This window comes from Elephas maximus, chromosome 20 (assembly GCF_024166365.1).
Source record: "Elephas maximus indicus isolate mEleMax1 chromosome 20, mEleMax1 primary haplotype, whole genome shotgun sequence".
Classification (NCBI taxonomy): domain Eukaryota; kingdom Metazoa; phylum Chordata; class Mammalia; order Proboscidea; family Elephantidae; genus Elephas; species Elephas maximus.
The window spans coordinates 53,869,559-53,889,423 of record NC_064838.1 but is presented as its reverse complement, the minus strand read 5'-3'; the positions used below and the strand labels follow the sequence as shown (position 1 = coordinate 53,889,423).

At 52.3% G+C, this 19,865-nt stretch overlaps 4 protein-coding genes across 9 annotated transcripts in view; 3 read left to right on the top strand and 1 right to left on the bottom strand.

Annotated features, from left to right (window-relative positions):
* The first annotated feature begins 4,185 nt into the window (after window positions 1-4,185).
* On the top strand, window positions 4,186-8,939 carry NICN1 (nicolin 1, tubulin polyglutamylase complex subunit). Of its 3 annotated transcripts, XM_049861764.1 has the most exons (6): window positions 4,186-4,378; window positions 5,624-5,800; window positions 6,052-6,165; window positions 6,629-6,700; window positions 7,047-7,151; window positions 7,226-8,939. In XM_049861764.1, the coding sequence occupies exons 1-6, from the start codon at window positions 4,247-4,249 to the stop codon at window positions 7,265-7,267; spliced, it is 642 nt and encodes a 213-aa protein (XP_049717721.1). In that variant the 5' UTR covers window positions 4,186-4,246; the 3' UTR covers window positions 7,268-8,939. The 3 variants fall into 3 exon arrangements, with proteins under 3 accessions (XP_049717721.1, XP_049717722.1, XP_049717720.1); XM_049861765.1 differs by lacking the exon at window positions 7,047-7,151 and having other exon boundaries at window positions 7,226-7,312; XM_049861763.1 differs by having other exon boundaries at window positions 7,047-7,275.
* A 17-nt stretch (window positions 8,940-8,956) lies between these two features.
* AMT (aminomethyltransferase) lies at window positions 8,957-13,876 on the top strand. 3 transcript variants are annotated; one of them, XM_049861760.1, is made up of 9 exons: window positions 8,957-9,046; window positions 9,150-9,317; window positions 9,848-9,928; window positions 10,814-10,945; window positions 11,377-11,455; window positions 11,755-11,900; window positions 11,983-12,163; window positions 12,554-12,709; window positions 12,817-13,870. In XM_049861760.1, the coding sequence occupies exons 1-9, from the start codon at window positions 8,957-8,959 to the stop codon at window positions 12,993-12,995; spliced, it is 1,212 nt and encodes a 403-aa protein (XP_049717717.1). In that variant the 3' UTR covers window positions 12,996-13,870. The 3 variants fall into 3 exon arrangements, with proteins under 3 accessions (XP_049717717.1, XP_049717718.1, XP_049717719.1); XM_049861761.1 differs by lacking the exon at window positions 12,554-12,709 and having other exon boundaries at window positions 12,817-13,871; XM_049861762.1 differs by lacking the exons at window positions 9,848-9,928; window positions 10,814-10,945 and having other exon boundaries at window positions 12,817-13,876.
* A 141-nt stretch (window positions 13,877-14,017) lies between these two features.
* On the bottom strand, window positions 14,018-18,144 carry TCTA (T cell leukemia translocation altered). 2 transcript variants are annotated; one of them, XM_049861768.1, is made up of 3 exons: window positions 17,551-18,133; window positions 17,149-17,203; window positions 14,018-15,580 (listed from the first exon to the last, which is right to left on the bottom strand). In XM_049861768.1, the coding sequence occupies exons 1-3, from the start codon at window positions 17,771-17,773 to the stop codon at window positions 15,538-15,540; spliced, it is 321 nt and encodes a 106-aa protein (XP_049717725.1). In that variant the 5' UTR covers window positions 17,774-18,133; the 3' UTR covers window positions 14,018-15,537. The 2 variants fall into 2 exon arrangements, with proteins under 2 accessions (XP_049717725.1, XP_049717726.1); XM_049861769.1 differs by lacking the exons at window positions 14,018-15,580; window positions 17,149-17,203 and adding an exon at window positions 17,210-17,322 and having other exon boundaries at window positions 17,551-18,144.
* Window positions 18,145-18,285: 141 nt separating this feature from the next.
* RHOA (ras homolog family member A) overlaps window positions 18,286-19,865 on the top strand; it is a 51,564-nt gene continuing 49,984 nt past the window's right edge. Inside the window, exon 1 of the mRNA XM_049861767.1 lies at window positions 18,286-18,375. The gene's annotated coding sequence lies outside the window, so the exon portion shown is untranslated. The remainder of the gene's footprint in view (window positions 18,376-19,865) is intronic.

Genomic DNA, 19,865 nt, shown 5'->3' with positions numbered 1-19,865 from the left:
AGTCTCTCCAGTCAGCTGAGGCAATCATTGAGCTCATTTTGTTTGTTTCTCCTACCTCAGGAATCTCTGTCCTGTGCTGTCTCATGTACAATGTCTGAAAACCATTGTTTCACATATTTTTTTTCTGTTTTTTTGTTTGTTTGTTGTAGTTGAGTCAAGTGGGAGGGTAAATCTTGTCCCAGTTACTCCATCTTGGCTGGAAGTAGAAATTCCTCAAATTGAACAATATATTGTTCATTTTTAACATAGTTATTGGGCACCTACTATGCCCAGCACAATGGTAGAAGATGTGGGACACAGCCATTAAGCAGGCTAACTCAATCTCTGCCCTCCTGCTCTGCATCGGCCAGTGTGGGAGACAGGTTTTAGGTGATGATTACCAAAAATGCACAGAGCGCTCTGATCAAGTACAGTGATCTGACTTAGTCTAGGGGGATCCAGAAAGGACTGCCTACAAAATCAAAATTTAAACCAAGAACCGAAGAGTGAAAAGAGGAGTGAGGTATAGAGTATCCTGGGTATAATGTAGATGTGAGCAGGCCTAGAGGGAGGGAGAAGGCAGCATGTAGAAGAAACTAGAGTAAAGGTGCCAGGGTTGGTGGAGGGAACAGGTTCTAAGCAGGGGCTACTCACATTCCAGCTCCATGGACCTGTCAGTTGTTTTTGGATTTGACCTTGAGACACAGGGGCTTCACGAGAATTTCACAAAGAAAAAGTCACTCTGGCACAATGTGGGTAATGGACTGGAGGGGCTGGGCTGGAGGTTTCTGCCCACCAGGTGAGAGAAATAGGGCTGGAACTATCTAAAGAGCAAGATATGAGGTGAGACTCCTTTGGAGTGAAGGGCCACAGAGCGTTGCATCTGCTGGTGGCTGTGGTCTCAGAGCTAGGGCCAAAGACCAGAGCCTATGTGCATCCTCCTGACTCTCAGGGAGACTACAGTTGTCTGGTATTTGAGGAGGCCCGAGCCCTGGTGGTGCAGTGGTTAAAGCACTAGTATACTAACCAAAAGCTTGGCAGTTTGAACCCACCAGCTCTTCCCTGGGAGAAAGATGTGGCAGTCTGCTTCCGTAAAGATTTATAGCCTTGGAAATCCTACAGTGCAGTTCTAGTCTGTCCTATAGGGTTGCTATGAGTCAGAATTGACTCAACAGCAGCAGGTTTTTTTTTTTTTTGGTGGTCCAGCAAGGGGTGGACTGTCTAGTGGGGAAACTCTCAGAAAGTTGGAGGGGCTCGGGCAGTAAGACATTAGCCTGAGTCCAAATGGAAATGGCAATGACCTGTCCAGGAGACCTGAGTGTACAAAGGGTTTTCTGCTGACAACAGCCAACAAGGAGGTATAAACCATAGCCTGTCACTGACAGTCTCTAGGCCTGGGCTGAAAAAGCTGCCTAGATGGAACATGACCTCTCCCAGGTTTCTTGGGCTGGCCTGGAGTTTGGGCCTGTTTGACCCCTTACCCTGAAAGCTGCTCTAGGCCTGCATCTCTGGGATCCTCAACATAGAGAAAGTACAGGTTACCAGAAGCTGACACTGCCTGGAGAGTTCTTGCCTTGAAATGGGAGCTCAAGAGAGACCCTGGTTCCAGCTCTACTCCACACTGCTTTATTGGTTTGAGGAATCACTGGACTATTTCTAGCTAGCTTTGTCATCTGTAAAACAGGTTTAACTGACAATCTCTGAGGCATTGTTTCCACAAATACCTCAAAGGATGATGATAACAAACATGATGGTTTAATATTTATCTTTTGCTTTACTTTTTTTTTAAATCATGATTGTTGTAGTATAATTTAGATATAATAAAAAGCATACATCTTAAGTATTCAGTTTAATGAGTTTTGACAAATGTCTAGACAAATATAATCAGTACTAGAATCAAATTATAGAACATTTTCATCATCCCAAAATGTTCCATTATACCTCCCTATCAAGCTCCTCTACTCACCTTAACCCCAGGCAACACTGTTCTGATTTCTATTACTACAGATTAGTTTTGCCTTTTCAAGAATTTCATGTAAGTGGACTAGTACAGCAGCCTTGGTGGCACAGGAGGTAAGAGCTTGGTTGCTAACCAAAAGGTCAGCAGTTCGAATCTACCAGCTGCCTGTTGGAAATCCTATGGGACAGTTCTACTCAGTCCTATGAGTCAGAATTGACTCGATGGCAACAGGTTTGGGTTTTGGACTCATACAGTATACATTCTTTGGTATCTGACTTCTTTCACTTAACGTAATGCTTTTGAGATCCACCCCTGGTGTGTGTACCAGTTGTTCATTCCTTTTTATTGCTGAGTAGTATTCCATTGTATGGATATACCACAATTAGTTTGTTTTCATATGTTGGACATTTAGGTTGTTTCCAATTTTGGCTATTCTGAATAAAACCTTTGGGTGGACATACACTTTCATTTCTCTTGGGTAAATACTTGGGAGGGCAATGACTGGATCATATCATAGGTATAAATTTAGCTTTTTATGAAATGGCCAAACTGTTCTCCAAAGTGGCTAGAAATAGTGGATAATGGTTCCAAGGACTCTACACCCTCACTAGCTCTTAATTTTAGTTTACTGGATATGTTGGTGGTGGTAGGGGTTACTATGGAGTTGATTTCACTTCATGGTGACCCCAAGTGTTAAAAGAGTAGAACCACTCTATCTTAGTCATCTAGTGCTGCTATAACTGAAATACCACAAGTGGATGCCTTTAACAAAGAGAAATTTATTTTCTCACAGTCTAGTAGGTTACAAATCCAAATTCAGGGTGTCAGCTCCAGGGAACAGCTTTCTCTCTGTTGTCTCTGGAGGAAGGTCCTTGTCATCAACCTTTCCCTGGTCAAGTAGCTTCTCAGGCACAGGGACCCCAGGTCTAAAGGATGTGCTCTGCTCCCAAGTGCTGCTTTCTTGGTGGTATGAGGTCCCCAACTCTCTGCTTGCTTCCCTTTCCTTTTTATCTCTTGAGAGATAAAAGCGGTGCATGCCACACCCCAGGGAAACTCCCTTTACATTGGATCAGGAATATGACCTGGGTAAGGGTGTTATAGTCTCATTCTAATCCTCTTCAACATAAAATTGTAATCACAAAATGGAGGACAACCACACAATACTGGAAATCACGGCCCAGCCAAACCGATTCATTTGGGGGGGTACATAATTCAATCCATGACATGCTCCATTGGATTTTCTTGGCTGCAGCTGCCAAGAGTTAGAAGCACTTAACAGAAGCCTAGGGACAGGACTTTTCTTCCACAGTACCACTGGGTGGGTTGAGGCTGCCAACATTTGGGATAGTAAACAAAAAAACTCATTGCTGTCCAGTTGATTCCAACTCACAGCGACCCTATAGGACAGAGTAGAACTGCCCCATAGAGTTTCCAAAGAGTGCCTGGTGGATTCAAACTGCCGACTTTTTTTTTTTTTGGTTAGCAGCCGTAATGCTTAACCACTACACCACTGTTTCCTTTGGGCTGGTAGTGGAATGTAAACCCTTTGCACCACCTAGAGACCTTCAGTGGATGTGTAGGGGTTCTAATTTGTAGGGGCTCTAATTTGTATTTCCCTGATGAATAATGATGTTAGCCAACTTTTCATGTGATTATTGGCTATTTGTTTATCTTCTTTCGTGAAACAACGACAATAAAAAACTCGCCGTGGAGTCGGTTCCGACTCATAGGGGCCCTATAGGACAGAGTAAAACTGCCCCATAGGGTTTCCGAAGAGCGCCTGGTGGATTCCAACTGCCCGCCTTTTGGTTAGCAGCCATAGCTCTTAACCACTACGCCACCAGGGTTTCCTTCCTTTGTGAAGTATCTGTTCCAATCTTTTGCCTTTTTAAAAATAATAGTAATAATTTATTTTTGTAATTACTATCGACCAGTCACTGTGCTCATCACTTTCATGCTTTAACTGAAGACCGCCCTACGCAGACGCAGAAACAGCGACACTATAAGCGCTCGTCAGATTCTGGACAGTTGCTCTCTAAGCAGAAGGACGCGATCCGGAAGCTCGACTGTTGCTGGAATCCGCTCGCGCTGGGTTCTCTGGGGCTCGCACAGTGATTGGCTGAAGAAGAATTTTCGCAGGCACTTCCGGCTCGCGGATCGCTCTGATTATCGCTGATTGGCTGGGCTGGCCGAAGCGCGAGGACTCCCGGGAGTTGTAGTTCCTGGGGCTTGGCTGGGGTCGCGGGGGAAGACCGGTGGTCAGAGGCTGGGGGGTGGCTGCTGTATTGGGTCGCGGCCGCTGGCGCCATGTCCCGCGTGTCAGTGCCCTGCCATGTGAAAGGCACCGTGGCTCTGCAGGTTGGCGACGTGCGGACCTCCCACGGCCGGCCCGGCGTGCTGGTCATCGATGTCACCTTCCCCAGCGCCGCACCCTTCGAGGTGAGCAAGCCCCGTGGGGTAGGCGCGACCGTACCTCCGGGGCGGGGCCAACCTGGGAACTCAGACGGGTCCTGGACCTTTAATCTTTTACAGAAAACCTCTGCAGTGTCGCGTTTCTGTGATTTCAGTTAACCTCCATTTATTAATTCCTTCAGTTAATACATATTTACTAGAATGCAGATTCCTGTCCTGTGCTCCTCAGTGTCTCTTCTCTGTGTCCAGGGAAGCCCAGGCATGGAGGTGCCAGATAGTAGGCTAGGTGCTGGAAATACAGGTGTCAACCAAATAGAGGTGAGGGATCATTTTGTTCCTGGTGTCTGCTTAGGATCGTTAGACAATGAGTTGCCTCTAAACCGGGCTCCTGCCCATTCCTGCTATCCCTGCGGGAAGTCAGGCCCAACTCATCCCCGATCAGGATCCTCCCAATGACTGCAGTTTCCAGTGCCCAATTACACTTCCACATCAGCTGGTAGAGTGACTGGGCACTGCATGACCTCAATGTAGAGCATAAAGTCCACTTTCTAGTGGCCTACTATTCAGGGCCAGTCTGCATCTGTGCCCTGCCTGCCTCTCAGGCTTCTGCCCCATGCACTTCATGCTGAAGTTTGTGGTCTTCTCCCAGCTGTTCTTTCCTATCAGCCTCATTAGAGGACCCAACCCTGGAGATCCTGATTCAGTAGATCTGGGATGAAGCCTTGACACACGTATTTAAAAAAGTTTCCGTGGGACTGACTTGATTTGTAAACTTTCACTTAAAGCACAATAAAAATTATTAAAAAAAAAAAAATTTCTGTGGGCGATTAATGAATGTGCAGGGATGATAACCACTGCTGTAGCCAGGCTGGATCACTCGTTGTTCCAGGAGTGCACCAAGGTCTCTCATCCTATGGTGCTCCTTTATATATACTATTTTTCTGTTCTTACCTCTCCTGGTCTACTTGGTGAATTCTTCCTCCTTCAGGAGTCATCTATAATTTTCTGCCTTCTCCAGAGTTAGGGCTCTGAGCTCTGGCAGCGTCTTGGACATCTGGCAAGATCTGTAGTTGTGGTTTGTTTGCATGACCTGCTTATTCAACTGTGAGCTCTTCTGGGAAAACAACATTATCTTTGGGCCGTAGTAGATGCTTATTGAAATTATTAGTTTAGTAGGAGTACATTCCTACGGGGAGGGGAGATGGTGTTTTTTGAGCATTTTAGGCCCTGGGCCTGAGTCTGATTTGTCATGGTGGGTTATGTGTGCTCTAGTTGCAGGAGATCATGTTTAAGAATTACTACACAGCTTTTCTGAGTATCCGTGTGCGCCAGCACACCGCAATGCACACACCAGCCAAGTGGGTGACCTGCCTGCGGAACTACTGCCTGATGCCTGACCCACACAGTGAGGAGGGGGCCCAGGAGTATGTATCGCTGTTCAAGCACCAGGTCAGCTGGGCCTCAGCATGGCCAGGGAAGCCTAGACAAGGGCCTACAGGGGGCCAGGGGTTTGGGCCAGTACACCAGGAGGGAAGAGGAGGGGCAAGGCTGGCCTGGGCTGTGGCTTTATGAGCATCTTGGAGGGACTATTGTTCTTGCTTCCCAAAGGCCTGAGGAGGCAACATCTTGGCTCAGTGCTGATGGGGAGGCTCCCTGGCAGTGAGCTGGGTCCTCGCTGGGTCCTTGTGTGTGTGTATCAGATGCTGTGTGACATGGCCAGGGTATTGGAACTACGCCTGATTCTGCGGCAGCCATCACCACTGTGGCTGTCTTTCACAGTGGAGGAGCTGCAGTTCTACCAGCAGGGACCAAAGGTAGGCAACTGGCTAAGAGCTGTTGGCCAGCCCTTTCCCCAGGGGGCTCCCACCTATGGCTGGGAGAGCTAGGGGTGGGGGATGGGTGAGGATAGTGAGACCCAGAAGTAGCCCTTCATGGAATTTAGCTGGGTAGAAATGACAGAAGCTCATGATGAGGGTTCAGGCCATGTCCCCATATCTCCTGACCTTTGGGGGGACCTGCCACTCCCAGAGTTAGGAGCCTTCAGCTGCTGGGAGATCCTTCTGCTTGTGGTTGGTCACAGTGTTGCTGGGGCCTCCTTCTGCACAGTAGGAGAGCTTCTGTAGCCTGACTGCCCCCTTGAGTTTCTGAGGGCCCCTGAACAGGATTTTTCCAGTGTCTGAACCTCAGGGGCCCCCACCCTGCTCCCACAACCTTGGAATCTGGTCCCAGGACTGTCCCACTCTGCCTCCATCAGTGCTATATGCCTTTGCTTTGCAGAGTCCCTCTGTGGCCTTCCCCAAGTGGCTTTCCCACCCAGTGCCCTGTGAGCAACCCACTCCTCTCCTTGAGGTAAGCCCTACCCTGTGCAAGAACCATTTGTGAATGGCTCTAGTGTTCAGGACAGGCCCCAGTGGGCCCATTTCTGCAAGAATCTGGGGCTGGCCCCAAGGCCCTCAGCTCGGTCTTTGCCATTTTCCTACTAGCTACTTGCTCTTAGATCATGGGATTTGAAGCATTGCTGGCGTGGAGTTGGGCTGCCTACTGCATATCAGGCCCCAAACTCATGTCTCACAAGTCATCTGGGAATGTTACTGGTCTCAGCTGGGAAGCCCCATAGCCCGGCTTGGCCTCTCCGGGGCCCCAACGGCGCTGCTGGGGAGAGACACATAGCCACTGACCCCTCCTTCTGGAGCAGGGTCTCCCAGACCCCGGCAGGGTATCCTCCGAGGTGCAGCAGATGTGGGCGCTGACAGAGATGATCCGGGCCAGTCAAACCTCTACACGGATCGGCCGCTTTGACGTGAGTGATCGTTTCCCTCTGCTTGGCTTGCATTGCCCTGAGCAAGTCAGACCTGATGGCTTTTTGCATTACAGGTGGATGGCTGTTATGACTTGAACTTGCTCTCCTACACCTGAGCCATGGCTCCCCACTCAAGACCGTGGCCTTTCTTTGCTCACCCAGACCTGGTTTGAGCCACCAGAGGCTGAAGTGCAGTCACTGTGCATTCCAAGTGCCGCCTCCATGCCCATCCTGTCTGGTCCACCGTCACGGATTCCAGATTCTCAGGGGCTCACTATGTTGATTCAGCATGAGCACCAGATGAGTGCACTCTGTCCTCGCCTGGATGCAGCCCAACTCTTCCTTCTTCTCCTATCCTAAAAACATTCCAGTTTAACTAGTAAGAATCCCCACATGTCCTCTACCCCTCCCACCAACACGTACACACCTGTCTTCTGCCTGCTCCCTCACCCTGAGTGCAGTGGGCTGGGATGAACTACCCCATGTAGTCCAGGAAGGCTGCTGCCACCATGGCACTCTTGCTGGTTGGAAGCTTGAGGGAGAAATAGGACCTCCTTTTTTTTCTTTCTGGGCCACCTAGTGGCCTTCTTTCCCTTTGTGTTATGCCCACACACACACGCACACATTTTCCTGTCTAGACGCTTTTGCTGCCTGCCTAGGAAGCAAAGCTGGGGATTTGGGCAGTCTGAGTCCTTCAGTTCCTGGGCTGTTACCTGGATGTATTTCCAAATGGGCCTGCCTGTCGGACCTGAGCAGGTGCTTCTGGCAAGGCTGGAGCCTGAGAATAAGACCTGGGACCTGCCAGCTATCTGACGTAACCCAAAGCACATCCCTGCCCCTTCTTAAGAGGCTGAGGTCCTTCACAGTCCCAGGTTGGTCGTTAAATAAGGCAGGCTGCTCATCCTTCACCATCAGCTTGTACAGAAATCCTGCCTCCCTCTGGTTCTTCTTGACTTTGCCCCTGGGAGCTACTATGCCAGTACTGCTGGTGTGTTGGACCTGGAAAATCAGATGTATGTTAGGCTCAACAACTTTCTGGGGAAAGTTTAGCCACCTTCTGGTGGCGCCCTCTGTTCTCATCCATCAGAGTTCTTGCGGTTGGTGTCTTTGCCTGCAGGGTCATAAACTTAGCTCCACTCTGATTTTACTGAGAGGGCGATGACCAAAGTCCTATGCTCAGGGAGCAGTGACCCTCAGTATGTGTGTATTTGAGGGGAGAGGACACTGGGGTGGCAGGGACTGTGCTTCATTCAGAACTGTGCCTCCAGCAATCAGCACAGGGCCTCGTGTGCAGCAAGATCAATAAATGTTTGTGAAATGCATCACTGTGCCGGCTGCCTGTGTCTGCCCAGTGGGAGAGCTGGGGACCCGCACATGAAGCCAGTTACCATGGTGCTCTGTCTGTCAGGCTGGCTCCACCATCCTGTGGCTGCCTTATCCCTTCCCAGCTATTTGACCTTACACTCCAAGGGTCCTGTCTGTGATTCAGTCCTTTCAACCCTTTGCAGAACTTTGACCCTTTGGAGGCGGGACAATCAGCAGGGGGAGGCCTAGGCCCCAGCTGTGGCTTTGGGCAGCTCAAACTGCCCTGATCAGTCAGCTGGAAGAGCCTGGGGCTCGTTTCCTCTGGTTTGGAGCTCACTCTGCTTGAAAGCCCGGCCTGCCCTGGGGGCTGCTTGTCTCCTCTTCTGGGGGCCCACAGGGAATAAAAACCTGCCCAGGCAGGGGCCGGACGGACTACATCTCCCGGCGTGCCCAGCACAGTGGTGGCCTCTGAGTGCCGGCTGCACCGGTTGCGGGCGACGATGAGGCGGGCAGGGAGCGTGGTGGCTTGGCTGGGCTTGCGCCTACAGGCGCCCCCCTCGACCCTGGGGCGATCACTCAGTTGTGCACAGGTGGGATAGAGGGTGCTGGGTCGGGGTGTCGACCTTGGAGGGCGGGGGAGGGAGGCGGACGGGGGTCTTGGGTCCTGGCAGCACAGAGTCTGGTCGCCCGCAGGATGCACTCCGCAGGACGCCGCTCTATGACTTGCACCTGGCCCATGGCGGGAAGATGGTGGCGTTCGCAGGCTGGAGCCTGCCTGTGCAGTACCGGGATAGCCACATTGACTCACACCTGCACACACGCCAGCACTGCTCACTCTTTGATGTATCCCACATGCTGCAGGTGAGCCAGGGGAGAGCCCAGGAAACAAAGCCAGCGTTCTTGCCCGTTTACAGTGGTGTCGTCCTCGGCTTTGTTCCCTGGGAGCTGGATCCTGAGGGCCAACCTCTCAGAAGAGCTGGATGTCTCAGGCGTGTCATGAGATTGACTGTGGCCCTGGGACACTCACTCAGAGGATCTCCTGATTGTCCCCTTCTATCCAGCCTTTTCTACTCAGTGGCATGCCTTAACATCCTGGCGTTTCCAGGACTGGCACCCACCCTCATCAACGGTCCTGGGTATTGGTTTGGAAAAGGGATGTTTCAGGAAGGTACTTGGTTCCTCCAGTTCCCTAACTTCCCATCACCTCCCCCAATGAGCCCCGCCATGTGCTGGAGGATGTAGGAGAATCAGAAGGTGGGGCTTCTGCCACCCGCAGAACCAAAAGATGGGTCAGGCACTTCAGCTGGGCTGGACTGTGCTGTAAATGCTTGGTGCCACGTTCTCTGATTGCAGCTGTCGCAGTGGCCTGAGGCTTTTGATCTCTTCCTCAGACCAAGATATTTGGTTGTGACCGGGTGAAGCTGATGGAGAGTCTAGTGGTTGGAGACATTGCGGAGCTAAGGCCAAACCAGGTGGGCCCCTCTTACCTCTGCTCAGTGGGTGTTATCAGCCATGAGCAGCAAACATGGGCTGAGCCCCTAGTGTGGGCTTGGGGGTACAGAGATGGATTAACACAGCTTCTCAGGGCTCACAGTCTTGGGGAGGTGGAGTCCCTGAGTCATGTCCAGACACCCAGCCATCTGCAGGGAGGGGCCTGTTGCAGTCTTGCCCCGTCAACACAAGTTCATGTACTGTTCTGTAAACTTCATGCCACCTGACTCCTCCCTACTCAAAATATGGTCCCTAAACCAGAGGCCTCATCATCACCCAGGAACTTGTTAAGAATACATTGCTGGGCTCTGCTGTATACCTGTGGAATCAGAACCTGCACTTTAACAAGCTCCCCAGGAGATTCACGTGACCTCTGAGCTTCAGGCTCTTCATCCAGCGGGAGGCCAAGGCCAGCCTGGTAGTAAATTCATGGGCATTGCTTCAGAGTGCTCTAGGAGTTGGTGGGATGGTCAGAATGGACTTTTGAACCTTCTGTCCTGGGGATTAGGGCATGAGCTGAGCTGTCCGCAGTCTGGGTGGGATGAAGCAGCAGGTCCTAGGTGTCCTGTGTTAAATGTGAGATGGGGCTCTCAGGACTGAGTGGGGAGGGGTGCAGAGGCCATACCAGACTGGGGAAGTCCCCCAAGGTGGGAAGGGGGTGAAAATTTCCTCACTGCATTAGGATCAAAGACCCTGGGCTTGGGCAGAGGCCCTGGCTGACCCAGCCTTGCACTTTGTGTACCCCTAGTCCTGTGCATGAGGGTTGGTGAGTTTGTAGTAGCTGTGTGGGCCCAAAGTCGTGTTTGGCTCACCCTTGGTCTTGATCTCCTGGGCCTGGAGGTAAAGATGCTCCACTTTGGTGCCAGGGAACACTGTCACTGTTTACCAACGAGGCTGGAGGCATCCTAGACGACTTGATTGTGATCAACACCTCTGAGGGGCACCTGTATGTGGTGTCCAATGCTGGCTGCTGGGACAAGGATTTGGCCCTCATGCAGGTACAGCCCCTCCATGCCCTAGGCACCCTGTCTTCCTTCTTCACAGAGTGGCAACCTTGGTGCCCAGGACAGGCCTGGCATGGACAAGAGGCTCAGAAAATGGCTCTTTGAGTGAATAAACAGTTGGGAGACTCAGAGCAGACCCTTCCTGGAATAAGCCAGGATTTGGTGATGCGGAGCCGGGCAGGTGAAGCCGACCCTGGCTCCTGAGTGAGCATCCTCTGGGGCGGGTAGAAGTCTGGAACCTGGTGTGAGAGCTGGCATCCCCACCGCTTAGTAGCTATGTGACCTTGGGAAAGTCACCCACCATCTCTGAGGCTCAGCCTCCTCATCTGTAAGATGGGAAGCAACCCACTGTCTTGTTGCCCAGCTGTGTAGTGTCCGCTTCATAGTAGGTATGCAGTAAACGGTATTTCCGTTTCTTCTTTCAGGACAAGGTCAGGGAGCTTCAGAACATGGGCAATGATGTGGGCTTGGAGGTGGTGGACAATGCCCTGCTGGCCCTGCAAGGTGAGAATGCCAGCCTGGTGTTGGAACTGACCTCTGCCTTCCTGGCTTCATTGACTGCTCAGCACAGAGGCTGGGCCAGGAAGGTGTGGATTGTGTGGTATTTGTGAGCCATAATTCTAATTTTGTATTTTGCCCTCCCCCTCCCCCACAAGGCTCCATGAGTTGAGGGCAAATGTGTCTTCTCTCACTTGCAGAGAAGGAATAAGCATCTCAGGGCTTGTTCTGGTCCCTAAGGGCTATGGCCTGGTTTTGAGGGGCTCTGGGACTTAGATGCTTGATTACTGGTTCTCTGGGCCCAGGCCCCACTGCGGCCCAGGTGCTACAGGCTGGTGTGACAGATGACCTGAGGAAGCTGCCCTTCATGACGAGTGCTGTGATGGAGGTGTTTGGCGTGTCCGGCTGCCGTGTGACCCGCTGTGGCTACACAGGCGAAGATGGTGTGGAGGTTTGTCAAGCAGTGGGCACAGGCATTTGCAGGCACAGGACTCTGGGGCAGCTGCCCATCTGCTCTGTGGTGTCCCATGCAGATCTCAGTGCCGGCAGCAGGGGCAGTCCACCTGGCAATGGCTCTGCTGGAAAACCCGGAGGTGAAGCTGGCAGGCCTGGCAGCGCGGGACAGCCTGCGCCTGGAGGCAGGCCTCTGCCTGTACGGAAACGACATTGATGAACACACCACACCTGTGGAGGGCAGCCTCAGCTGGACATTAGGTGAGCTAGGTTGGGACTCAAGGATGGGGTCTTGAAGGTTGGAACGGCCCTTCGTGAGACTAGCCAGTCCTTGACAACTCCAAAGGTTGTGTAGCCTGAAGCAAGTGACTTGGCCTTCCTGAGCCTCCGTTCCTTGGAGATGTCCCTGTGCCCCGTTCATTAGAAGCTGAGGACCCTTGGCAGGCCAAGGTGGGCAGCATGAACTTCTGGGCCAGGGGACAGGAAGCAGTGGCTGACTGACTGCAGTGCAGGGGAGGAATGGGCCCTGGGGAGGCCTGAGTGAAGAGACCTCGATGCTAGATGGATGTCACTTGGGGTCCTTGTAGTTAGGACTTCCTGTGGCCAGGGCTCCTATGGGCTGTGACTTATGTCTCGTGTGTCACACTCCAGGGAAGCGCCGCCGAGCTGCCATGGACTTCCCTGGAGCTGAGGTCATCGTTCCCCAGCTTAAGGGCAAGGTGCAGCGAAGGCGTGTGGGGTTGATGTGCGAGGGGCCCCCGATGCGGGCACACAGCCCCATCCTGAGCACAGAGGGTACTGTGATTGGTAGGTGAACCAGGGAGGCTGGGGAGCCCTTGTTCTGGAACTTCCCCAGAGGTGTTGGGGTGCTAGACTGGGAGGTTGGTGCTGATGCATGGCCTATGTCGGGACAGGTACTGTGACCAGTGGCTGCCCCTCGCCCAGCCTGAAGAAGAATGTGGCGATGGGTTATGTGCCCAGCCAGTACAGTCAGCCAGGGACCTTGGTGCTGGTAGAAGTGCGGCGGAAGCGGCAGGCAGCTGTGGTCAGCAAGATGCCTTTTGTGCCTACAACCTACTATACCCTCAAGTGAGGGTGGATGGGGACAGGGCCCTCCCCTCCAACAGCCTTGCCCTGGAGGGCATTCTATAAGTGGTTAGTTAGGAAACTGAGACAGAAAAGAAGGGTGGGGGCGGGGGTGGGGAGTATAAAGGTGGAGGCTGGCTTTAGTTATCTGGTTGAGGAAGTCTGCTCCATCTATTCTCTCCTGCCCCACCCCGACTCCCCAGTGCCACTCCAACTTGAGGACCCTTTTTCTGAGCAACATACCAGCTTACCCAATACTCTGTTTCAGCCCACGCTCCCACTGACCCCTCTTACCCGCTGGAAGGCTGTGAGAAACACCAGTTCTGGCATCTCTCCCTTCCACTCTGCCAGGTCCTGGCTGTGGAGCAAAGGCTCACCTTTGCAGGAAAGCAAAAGCCTGCCCAACCTACCTCTCAAAGCTGTTTCTCACACTACAAAGGCTATTACCTTGGGCAGTGCCAGATTAGGCCACCTCCTCCAATTTGCTTTTCCCAAATGCAAACTGTGGCCTTTCTCTGGGCAGCAATGATTCCTGACTCACTAAGGGTTGGCCCAGCAGGGCTGCCGTGCCTATGTGTAAACTCGGGGATGGCTGGGAGGCCATGGGCTCACTCTTCCTTATTCCGGCTTTGGCCCAGCCTGCCACCCAGTAGCAAACTAACCATGCCAAGCTCACCACCTGTTGAGCTCCAGGACTGCTGTAGGGCTGGGCTGGGTCTCCTCCTGGATCTGCCTTACCCTGAGCTGACCTTTGCCCCTGGGGCCCATTACTGGACTATACTGACTCCTGAAAAAATTAAATGAGCTTCCTTCTTCCTTGCTTGTCATAGTTGTTAGCTTCTTTGTGCTTTATCCACAGGGTTCCTGGGGTGCTACCCCAATGCCTGCCATCCTGACCTCCATGATCAGGCTTGGAATAGGTTCTCCTTGAGAGGGGCCAGGCCTGTAAGGGCTGATGGGGATATTCCTTTTGGGCACCCCACGATCACTTTTCTAAGGAGCTGGCATCATCTCTTCACCTGTGCAAACCATTGCATTCTGGGTCCTGAAGAGCAACAGCCCCTGCCGCCCTGGGTGTTCCCACTTCAGTTACCCCTGTGCACGCATGGCCTTGTCCTGTCTGAATAACCACACGACTGATCCACTTCCATTTTTAATAAGCCATGTCTTCAGTTGAGCCTGTGTGTGGTGATGGTGTGTGGTGGACCTGGGAAGACCATCAATCTGCTAGCCAGAAGATATCTCTGGAGTGTGTTCATCACAGCCCCCACTTCCAATGCCCCTCTGCCTTAAGGATGGCCTAGGCAAAGGCTGCCATATCGAAACGTGACCTCTAACTGGGAGGAAGAGGGCAGTGGGACACTGAGGTAGCTGGTAGCCCAGCAGAGGCAGGCAGAGATATTGCCATTAGAGAGTGAGGCAGGTACAGGGCCTCATTGCTTTCAGCAACCAGTGTTTCTTTGGGGATGTTTTGCAACACACACCTTTGGAAGCTCCCCTGGCCTGCTGTGGAGGTGGCAGGCCTGCCTGACCTGTGGCTCTTCTGCATTGAGATGGTGCTGGTGAGGAGATGCTAAGCCTTGGGGCTCTTAGGATGAGGATCCTGTTGTTCCAGGTCAAGGTGGGAAGTGATGAGGATGCAGTGCATGATGGGGCTGCTCTGTACTAACTGCCCAGTACCTCAGTGAAGGACATGGTACATACTCAAGACCCATAGACACTTCAGTGCCGGGGGTGGGAGGCCACCCCAGGAGCTCAGCTGGTGGGCTCTGCCCCTTTCAGGCACCCAATTTTCCCTCCAGAAAGACTGAGGAATATGAATAGGACATTTCGGAAATGACAATTTCCTCTGCCTGGGTCATACCTAAAGAGATCTAGATGGGCCAGGGAGATGGTGTTCAGTGCCTCCATGATTGAATGGTGCTAGCTCCCCCTGCCATAGGACCTTATATCTAAATAGCTAAGTAACTTCTCAATACTTCCCAGTGAGGGAGCAGGGTGCAGACCTGAGACCCCACGGGCACTTCAGCAGTGCGGGCAGGAAGCCGCCCCAGAGTATAAAGCCTGGCCCAGGCCAGGATACCCTGGCTCCCTGCCAACAAAGCAAAACCAAAGGAATCCAGGGAACCCAGGGCTTAGGGGAGAACAGACTTCCTTACAAATCCCATGGCTGGTCAACCGCAACCTCATCCTCTCAAGGAGACAAATCTCTATGGGGTCATACCACAGGGGGATGGGAAGAGGGCCAGGAGATATAGGACAGAAAATGGATTGTTGGCTTCCCCAATCCAAAGGCTTCTCCTGAGCTCCAACCCCTGAGAGAGGAACAGCATACTTTTCCCCCTTAAGGCACACAGATCAGGGTAGAGGCAAAGTTCACTGACCCAATGCCTGGGACTGTTGGAGGCAGGGCTGAGGGCAGCAGAGGCCCAGCCCTGCAAGTGCTAAGGTACTCCCTGTCCCCAGCCCCAATCCTCCTGTAGTCATCCACAGGACTTGGCAGCAGGAGAACCCAATGTGGGAGCCAGGAGACTCCCTGTTGCCTTCTTTTATTCTCTGTGGGTTTTGAGAGGTTCATTTGCTGCAGTTTCCCTGAAAGTGATGGAGAGAGAGAAGAGAGGGGTTATTTCATGGGCAGCAGAGCAGTCCCTGGGATTGGCTCATCCCAGACCCTTCTTGGGAGCTGAGCTGGGCTCAGTAATGCCATACTACGATCCAGACCTCTCTGCTGAGCTTTAGATTCCTAGTGCCTCACAGGCCCCACAGTCCACACTGGGCTCAACACCTTCCCCCTGCAGACCTGTTCTTCCTCCTGGGTCCCCACCTTATGGTGCCACCATCCTTCCCCAGTTGCACAAGACAGAAACCTGGGCAGTGGCAGGCTTCCTAACTAGCCTATTGCCTTCACTCTTGGACTGCTTCATCTTGCCATGACACAGGCAGTTATAAGGCAAATTAGATCAGGCCCCACCTCCTGGAGTCCTTCAATAGTTTCCTGGACCTTAGGATAAGGGCCCTACAGGTCCCTCCTCTCCATATGCTCATTCATTTCTAAGCTCCTATGTATTATAGGGGCCACCATTATATTTTGGAAACAAATAACCTGTATTCTAGGTTTCATCTGTCCACAGATGGAGAGGAATTTTATCCCAGGTTGGAAAACACCCAGAGTGTCACTCATACTTGATTTAGATGATTCAAAAGATGAGATTTTGGACTTAAGAGTGGACACTGGAATGGGTTAAGACTTTTGCGATGGGATGAACGTATTTTGCACATGGGAAGGAAATGGAACTTGGGGTAGACAGAGGATAGAGTGTTATGGATTAAATGTTTCCCCCAAAAAGTTATGTTGAAGTCCTAATCCCTGTTATCTGTAAATATGACCTTGTTTGGGGAAATAGTTTCTCTTTTCTTATCAACTAGGTCAAATGAGATCAAACCAGAGTAGGGTGGGCCCTAGTCCTAATTTCTTTTGAGGGGTGTCTTATAAAAAGGGAGTATGTCATGTAGTGGGAATATAAATGCCATGTGACAATGAAAGCAGATGCATCAATAAGCAGCAAGGAAAAGCCAAAGATTGCTGGCAGCCACCAGAAACCAGGAGAGAGGCCTACATAAGGAATCAACCCCAATTTGGCTTAATTAGACTTTTAGTCTCCAGAACTGTGAGAAATTAATTACTGTTTTTTACGGCAGCTCCAGGGAACTAAGACAGAATTTGGTCTCAGCTCAGATTAGCTGAATGACTGCCTGATTAGTGAGTTCATGTTTCACACATCAGGAGGCTGGCCTTGATGAGGCCAGTCAGTGCTCTAAGGACAGAGACTCCTGGCTTCCCAAATGAGGGGCTTACATTGGAGAGGAATGCAACAGACCTGTCACTTCATCTCTCTGAAATTGTTCCCTCATCTGTAAAATGGTGATAATGTCCCTACCACCCACTCCACAGGTTGCTGGACAGCATGCTTAGAGAAGCTGTCCAGGTATCAGTGTCACCCCCAGCTTGAAGCCTGAGTTCTGGCTGTACACCTTGGAGCTTGCTGCAAAGGCCACTAAAACTGGTGGACTCCCACCCCGAGAGCCCCCTCCCACCACCTCCGGCACAGGAACGTCCTCTGCCTGCCAAGCATGGGGCTGGGGTGGGGACAGATACTCACCAGGAAGGAAAATGCGTGGAGCCATCAGGTGTGGATCCGTTCTGGCCGCCCAGACCTGGGGGCAGGAATACAGCCAGAGCTGCAGCAGGCTGTGGGGTGGGGCTCTGGGCAGGCATCAGCCCAGGTTAGGTTAGGAACCAGTTATATTGTTTGGTGAAGAGTCAGGTGGGGGTCCTAAGGGATAAGCGGTATTGTCTGGTGGGAATTCGGGGAACGTTACAATGCGATGGGTGGGCTGGTGGGGATTCTGGCGTGAAATGATATGGTGGCATTAAACAGTATGGGTTCAGCGTCAAATTCTGATAAGACTCTCGGAGAACCAGCGGTAGTCTAGGGAGATCCTGGGGAGCCGTACAGTCCGCTGGGGGCGGGCGGCCCGCGGAGGTTGATGGGGAACCTCACCTGGGCGGTGATACAGCCCGGTCACCGTGTTCCCGTAGAACCCCCACGCCAGCTGGATGCCCAGGAGACTTAACACCAACCACAGCAGCAGCAGCTTGAAGAGAGTCACGCGCATGTCCTGCGCCTCCCACTCCCGCAGGAACTCGCTGCCCAGGGCGCCCAGTGCGCCCAGCACCGTAGCCGGCAGAGCCTGCAAGGACTGCCCGGACCAAGGCTCCGCCATGACTGGCCTGCGCCCCACCCCAGGGACTGTCACTGTAGTCCCCACCGCGCAGGCGTCTAGTTTTCCGGGGCCAGGCCGGTTAGTGCGCACGCGTGAGCCCAGGCGGGGAAGGCCTACCGCGGTTGCGCGAAGAGTTGGCAGTTCGGGGAGGAGTATTTACGACGCGCACGCGCACCTAGACCCACCCGGCTTAAAGGATGAGTGACTCGAGGGGTATAAAATAGCAACCAGGTCTTTTATAGCCCCAGAGTTCCCGTGATGCCCCGTGCGGCTGCAATGATTGGTTAAGCGCCTTGCTCTGAGGGCGTGGACACGCTCCTGAGCAATCGTGGCTGAATTGTGAGTGCGCGCGCGTGCGCGGGGCCGCGACTGTGGCCGGCTCGAGCCCGCCGGGCGCCCGGGGGCGCGCACGTCGCTCCCCGCCCTCCCGCCACCGCCCGCCCTCGCTCGCTCGAGCTCCCCGCCCGCCGCCCGCCGTCCTTCCTCGGTTCTCTCGTTAGTCAGCCGCCGCCTCCTCAGCGACCAGCCAGCGCCTCCGAGCTCGCGACTCGCGGAGCGGCGTCCTCGCCACGAAGAGGCCGGACTCGGAGTCGCCGCCAAAGGTGAGCGGGAGGGTTCACTCCCAGCGCCGCGGCGCCTCTGGTCCGCCCGCTCGGCACTGTTCCGGTCGCCCGCCTGCCGCCCCTCCGCAGCCGCGCCCCACCTGCTGCTTCCAGCCGGTCGCCCCCGGTGTCCGGTCCACGGTCCCCGGCCCATGGCTTCCGGCTCTCGGTCCCGGCCCCGCGCCCCGAGGCGACGCCCCGCCCGCTCAGGCCCCGGAAGCGCGCCCCGCCGCCGCCCGCGCCCCTTCCCCCGCCCGGTCGGGCCTGGTAGATAGAGCCCAAGCTGCCTGCTCGTCCGCCGCCCCTCCCCAGCGCTTCCTCTCACTGCCGCGCCGGTTCCCCGCCCAGCAGTCGCGGCGGCCGCGCCGGGTAGGGCGGGGGCTCCGGATCCGGCCCCGCGACCGCGCGGTACTGCCGGCCTTTGCGACTCGCGCGTGGCTGTAGGAGTTGAAATGGGAAAGTTACTCTTTACAACTCCATTTTGCTTTTTTACATTCAGTGTAATATATGAATGTTTTATGCTGTTTGAATTCAGTGTTTGGGGTACATTTCCTTTTTTAATGTAGTGTTTTTGGAGATTGTGTTGTAATCTTAGGGATCAGGGCTATTTGTATTGTAAAATAAGAAAAAGTGAGGACGTTTTCCGCTTGAAAAGAGCATTTTTTATGATCTATGTTCCACCAAAATAGAGTATTAATTTGCAATTTTAATTAGTCCTTTTTATTATTTTGATTAGGAAGCATCTAAACATTTGTCCCTAGTTACTGATTGGATCCACAGTTACAGGTAGTCTTCATTAAATAGCATTATTTGCGCACAAATCGATTTGATCAAAAACCATGTCTAGTAGTTTATGGCGGAAAAATGACATATTTTTTGCCTCAGAGTTGAGGAAGAAGGTAAAAAATGACACTTTTTTTTTGATAGTTTTGATTTAAGAATTTTACCTGTTTGTGATCTGGTCGGTTCTTTTTTTCTTTACCCTTTTGAAGTAAATTTTTTCTTGCAGGCGTGTAATCAATTATATTCTTCTCTGCCAAAAATGAGGGAAAAAAATACTTCTGTATTAAAAGCTTTTTTTAAATATTGTATGTGGTGAGAATTTTTGAGCCACTTTTAGTTTTGTTTTGAGTTTTAGTGTCCCCCACACAAATGTGTAGTCTGGACATGTACATGATTGTCACCTTACCTGTACCCGTTGCCCTTGGGTCGATTGTGACTATAGGACCGAATAGAACTGCCCCATAGGGTTTGCAAGGAGCACCTGGTGAATTCAAACTGCTGACCTTTTGGTTAGCAGCTGTAGCTCTTAACCATTATGCCACCAGGGTTTCCATTAGACATGACTGAATTGGTGGTCATATTATTTTGAGGGCTTGGCACAAGTGACGTTGTTTGCACTGAAAATACAAGACTTTTTCTGAATTGTAAAAGATGACTTATTGAGGTTATCTTCTGATAAATTGTATTAAGGATAGTTCCTATCTACT

Coding starts and splice junctions, on each gene's coding strand:
- NICN1 (XM_049861763.1), top strand. CDS start 4,247: ATGTCCCGCGTGTCAGTGCCCTGCCATGTGAAAGGCACCGTGGCTCTG. Junction 6,166..6,628: donor TCTACCAGCAGGGACCAAAG/GTAGGCAACTGG, acceptor TTTGCTTTGCAG/AGTCCCTCTGTGGCCTTCCC. Junction 6,701..7,046: donor AACCCACTCCTCTCCTTGAG/GTAAGCCCTACC, acceptor CTTCTGGAGCAG/GGTCTCCCAGACCCCGGCAG.
- AMT (XM_049861760.1), top strand. CDS start 8,957: ATGAGGCGGGCAGGGAGCGTGGTGGCTTGGCTGGGCTTGCGCCTACAG. Junction 9,047..9,149: donor GATCACTCAGTTGTGCACAG/GTGGGATAGAGG, acceptor GGTCGCCCGCAG/GATGCACTCCGCAGGACGCC. Junction 12,710..12,816: donor CACAGAGGGTACTGTGATTG/GTAGGTGAACCA, acceptor ATGTCGGGACAG/GTACTGTGACCAGTGGCTGC.
- TCTA (XM_049861768.1), bottom strand. CDS start 17,773: ATGGCGGAGCCTTGGTCCGGGCAGTCCTTGCAGGCTCTGCCGGCTACG. Junction 17,204..17,550: donor CGGGCTGTATCACCGCCCAG/GTGAGGTTCCCC, acceptor TCCTGCCCCCAG/GTCTGGGCGGCCAGAACGGA. Junction 15,581..17,148: donor TCCACGCATTTTCCTTCCTG/GTGAGTATCTGT, acceptor CATCACTTTCAG/GGAAACTGCAGCAAATGAAC.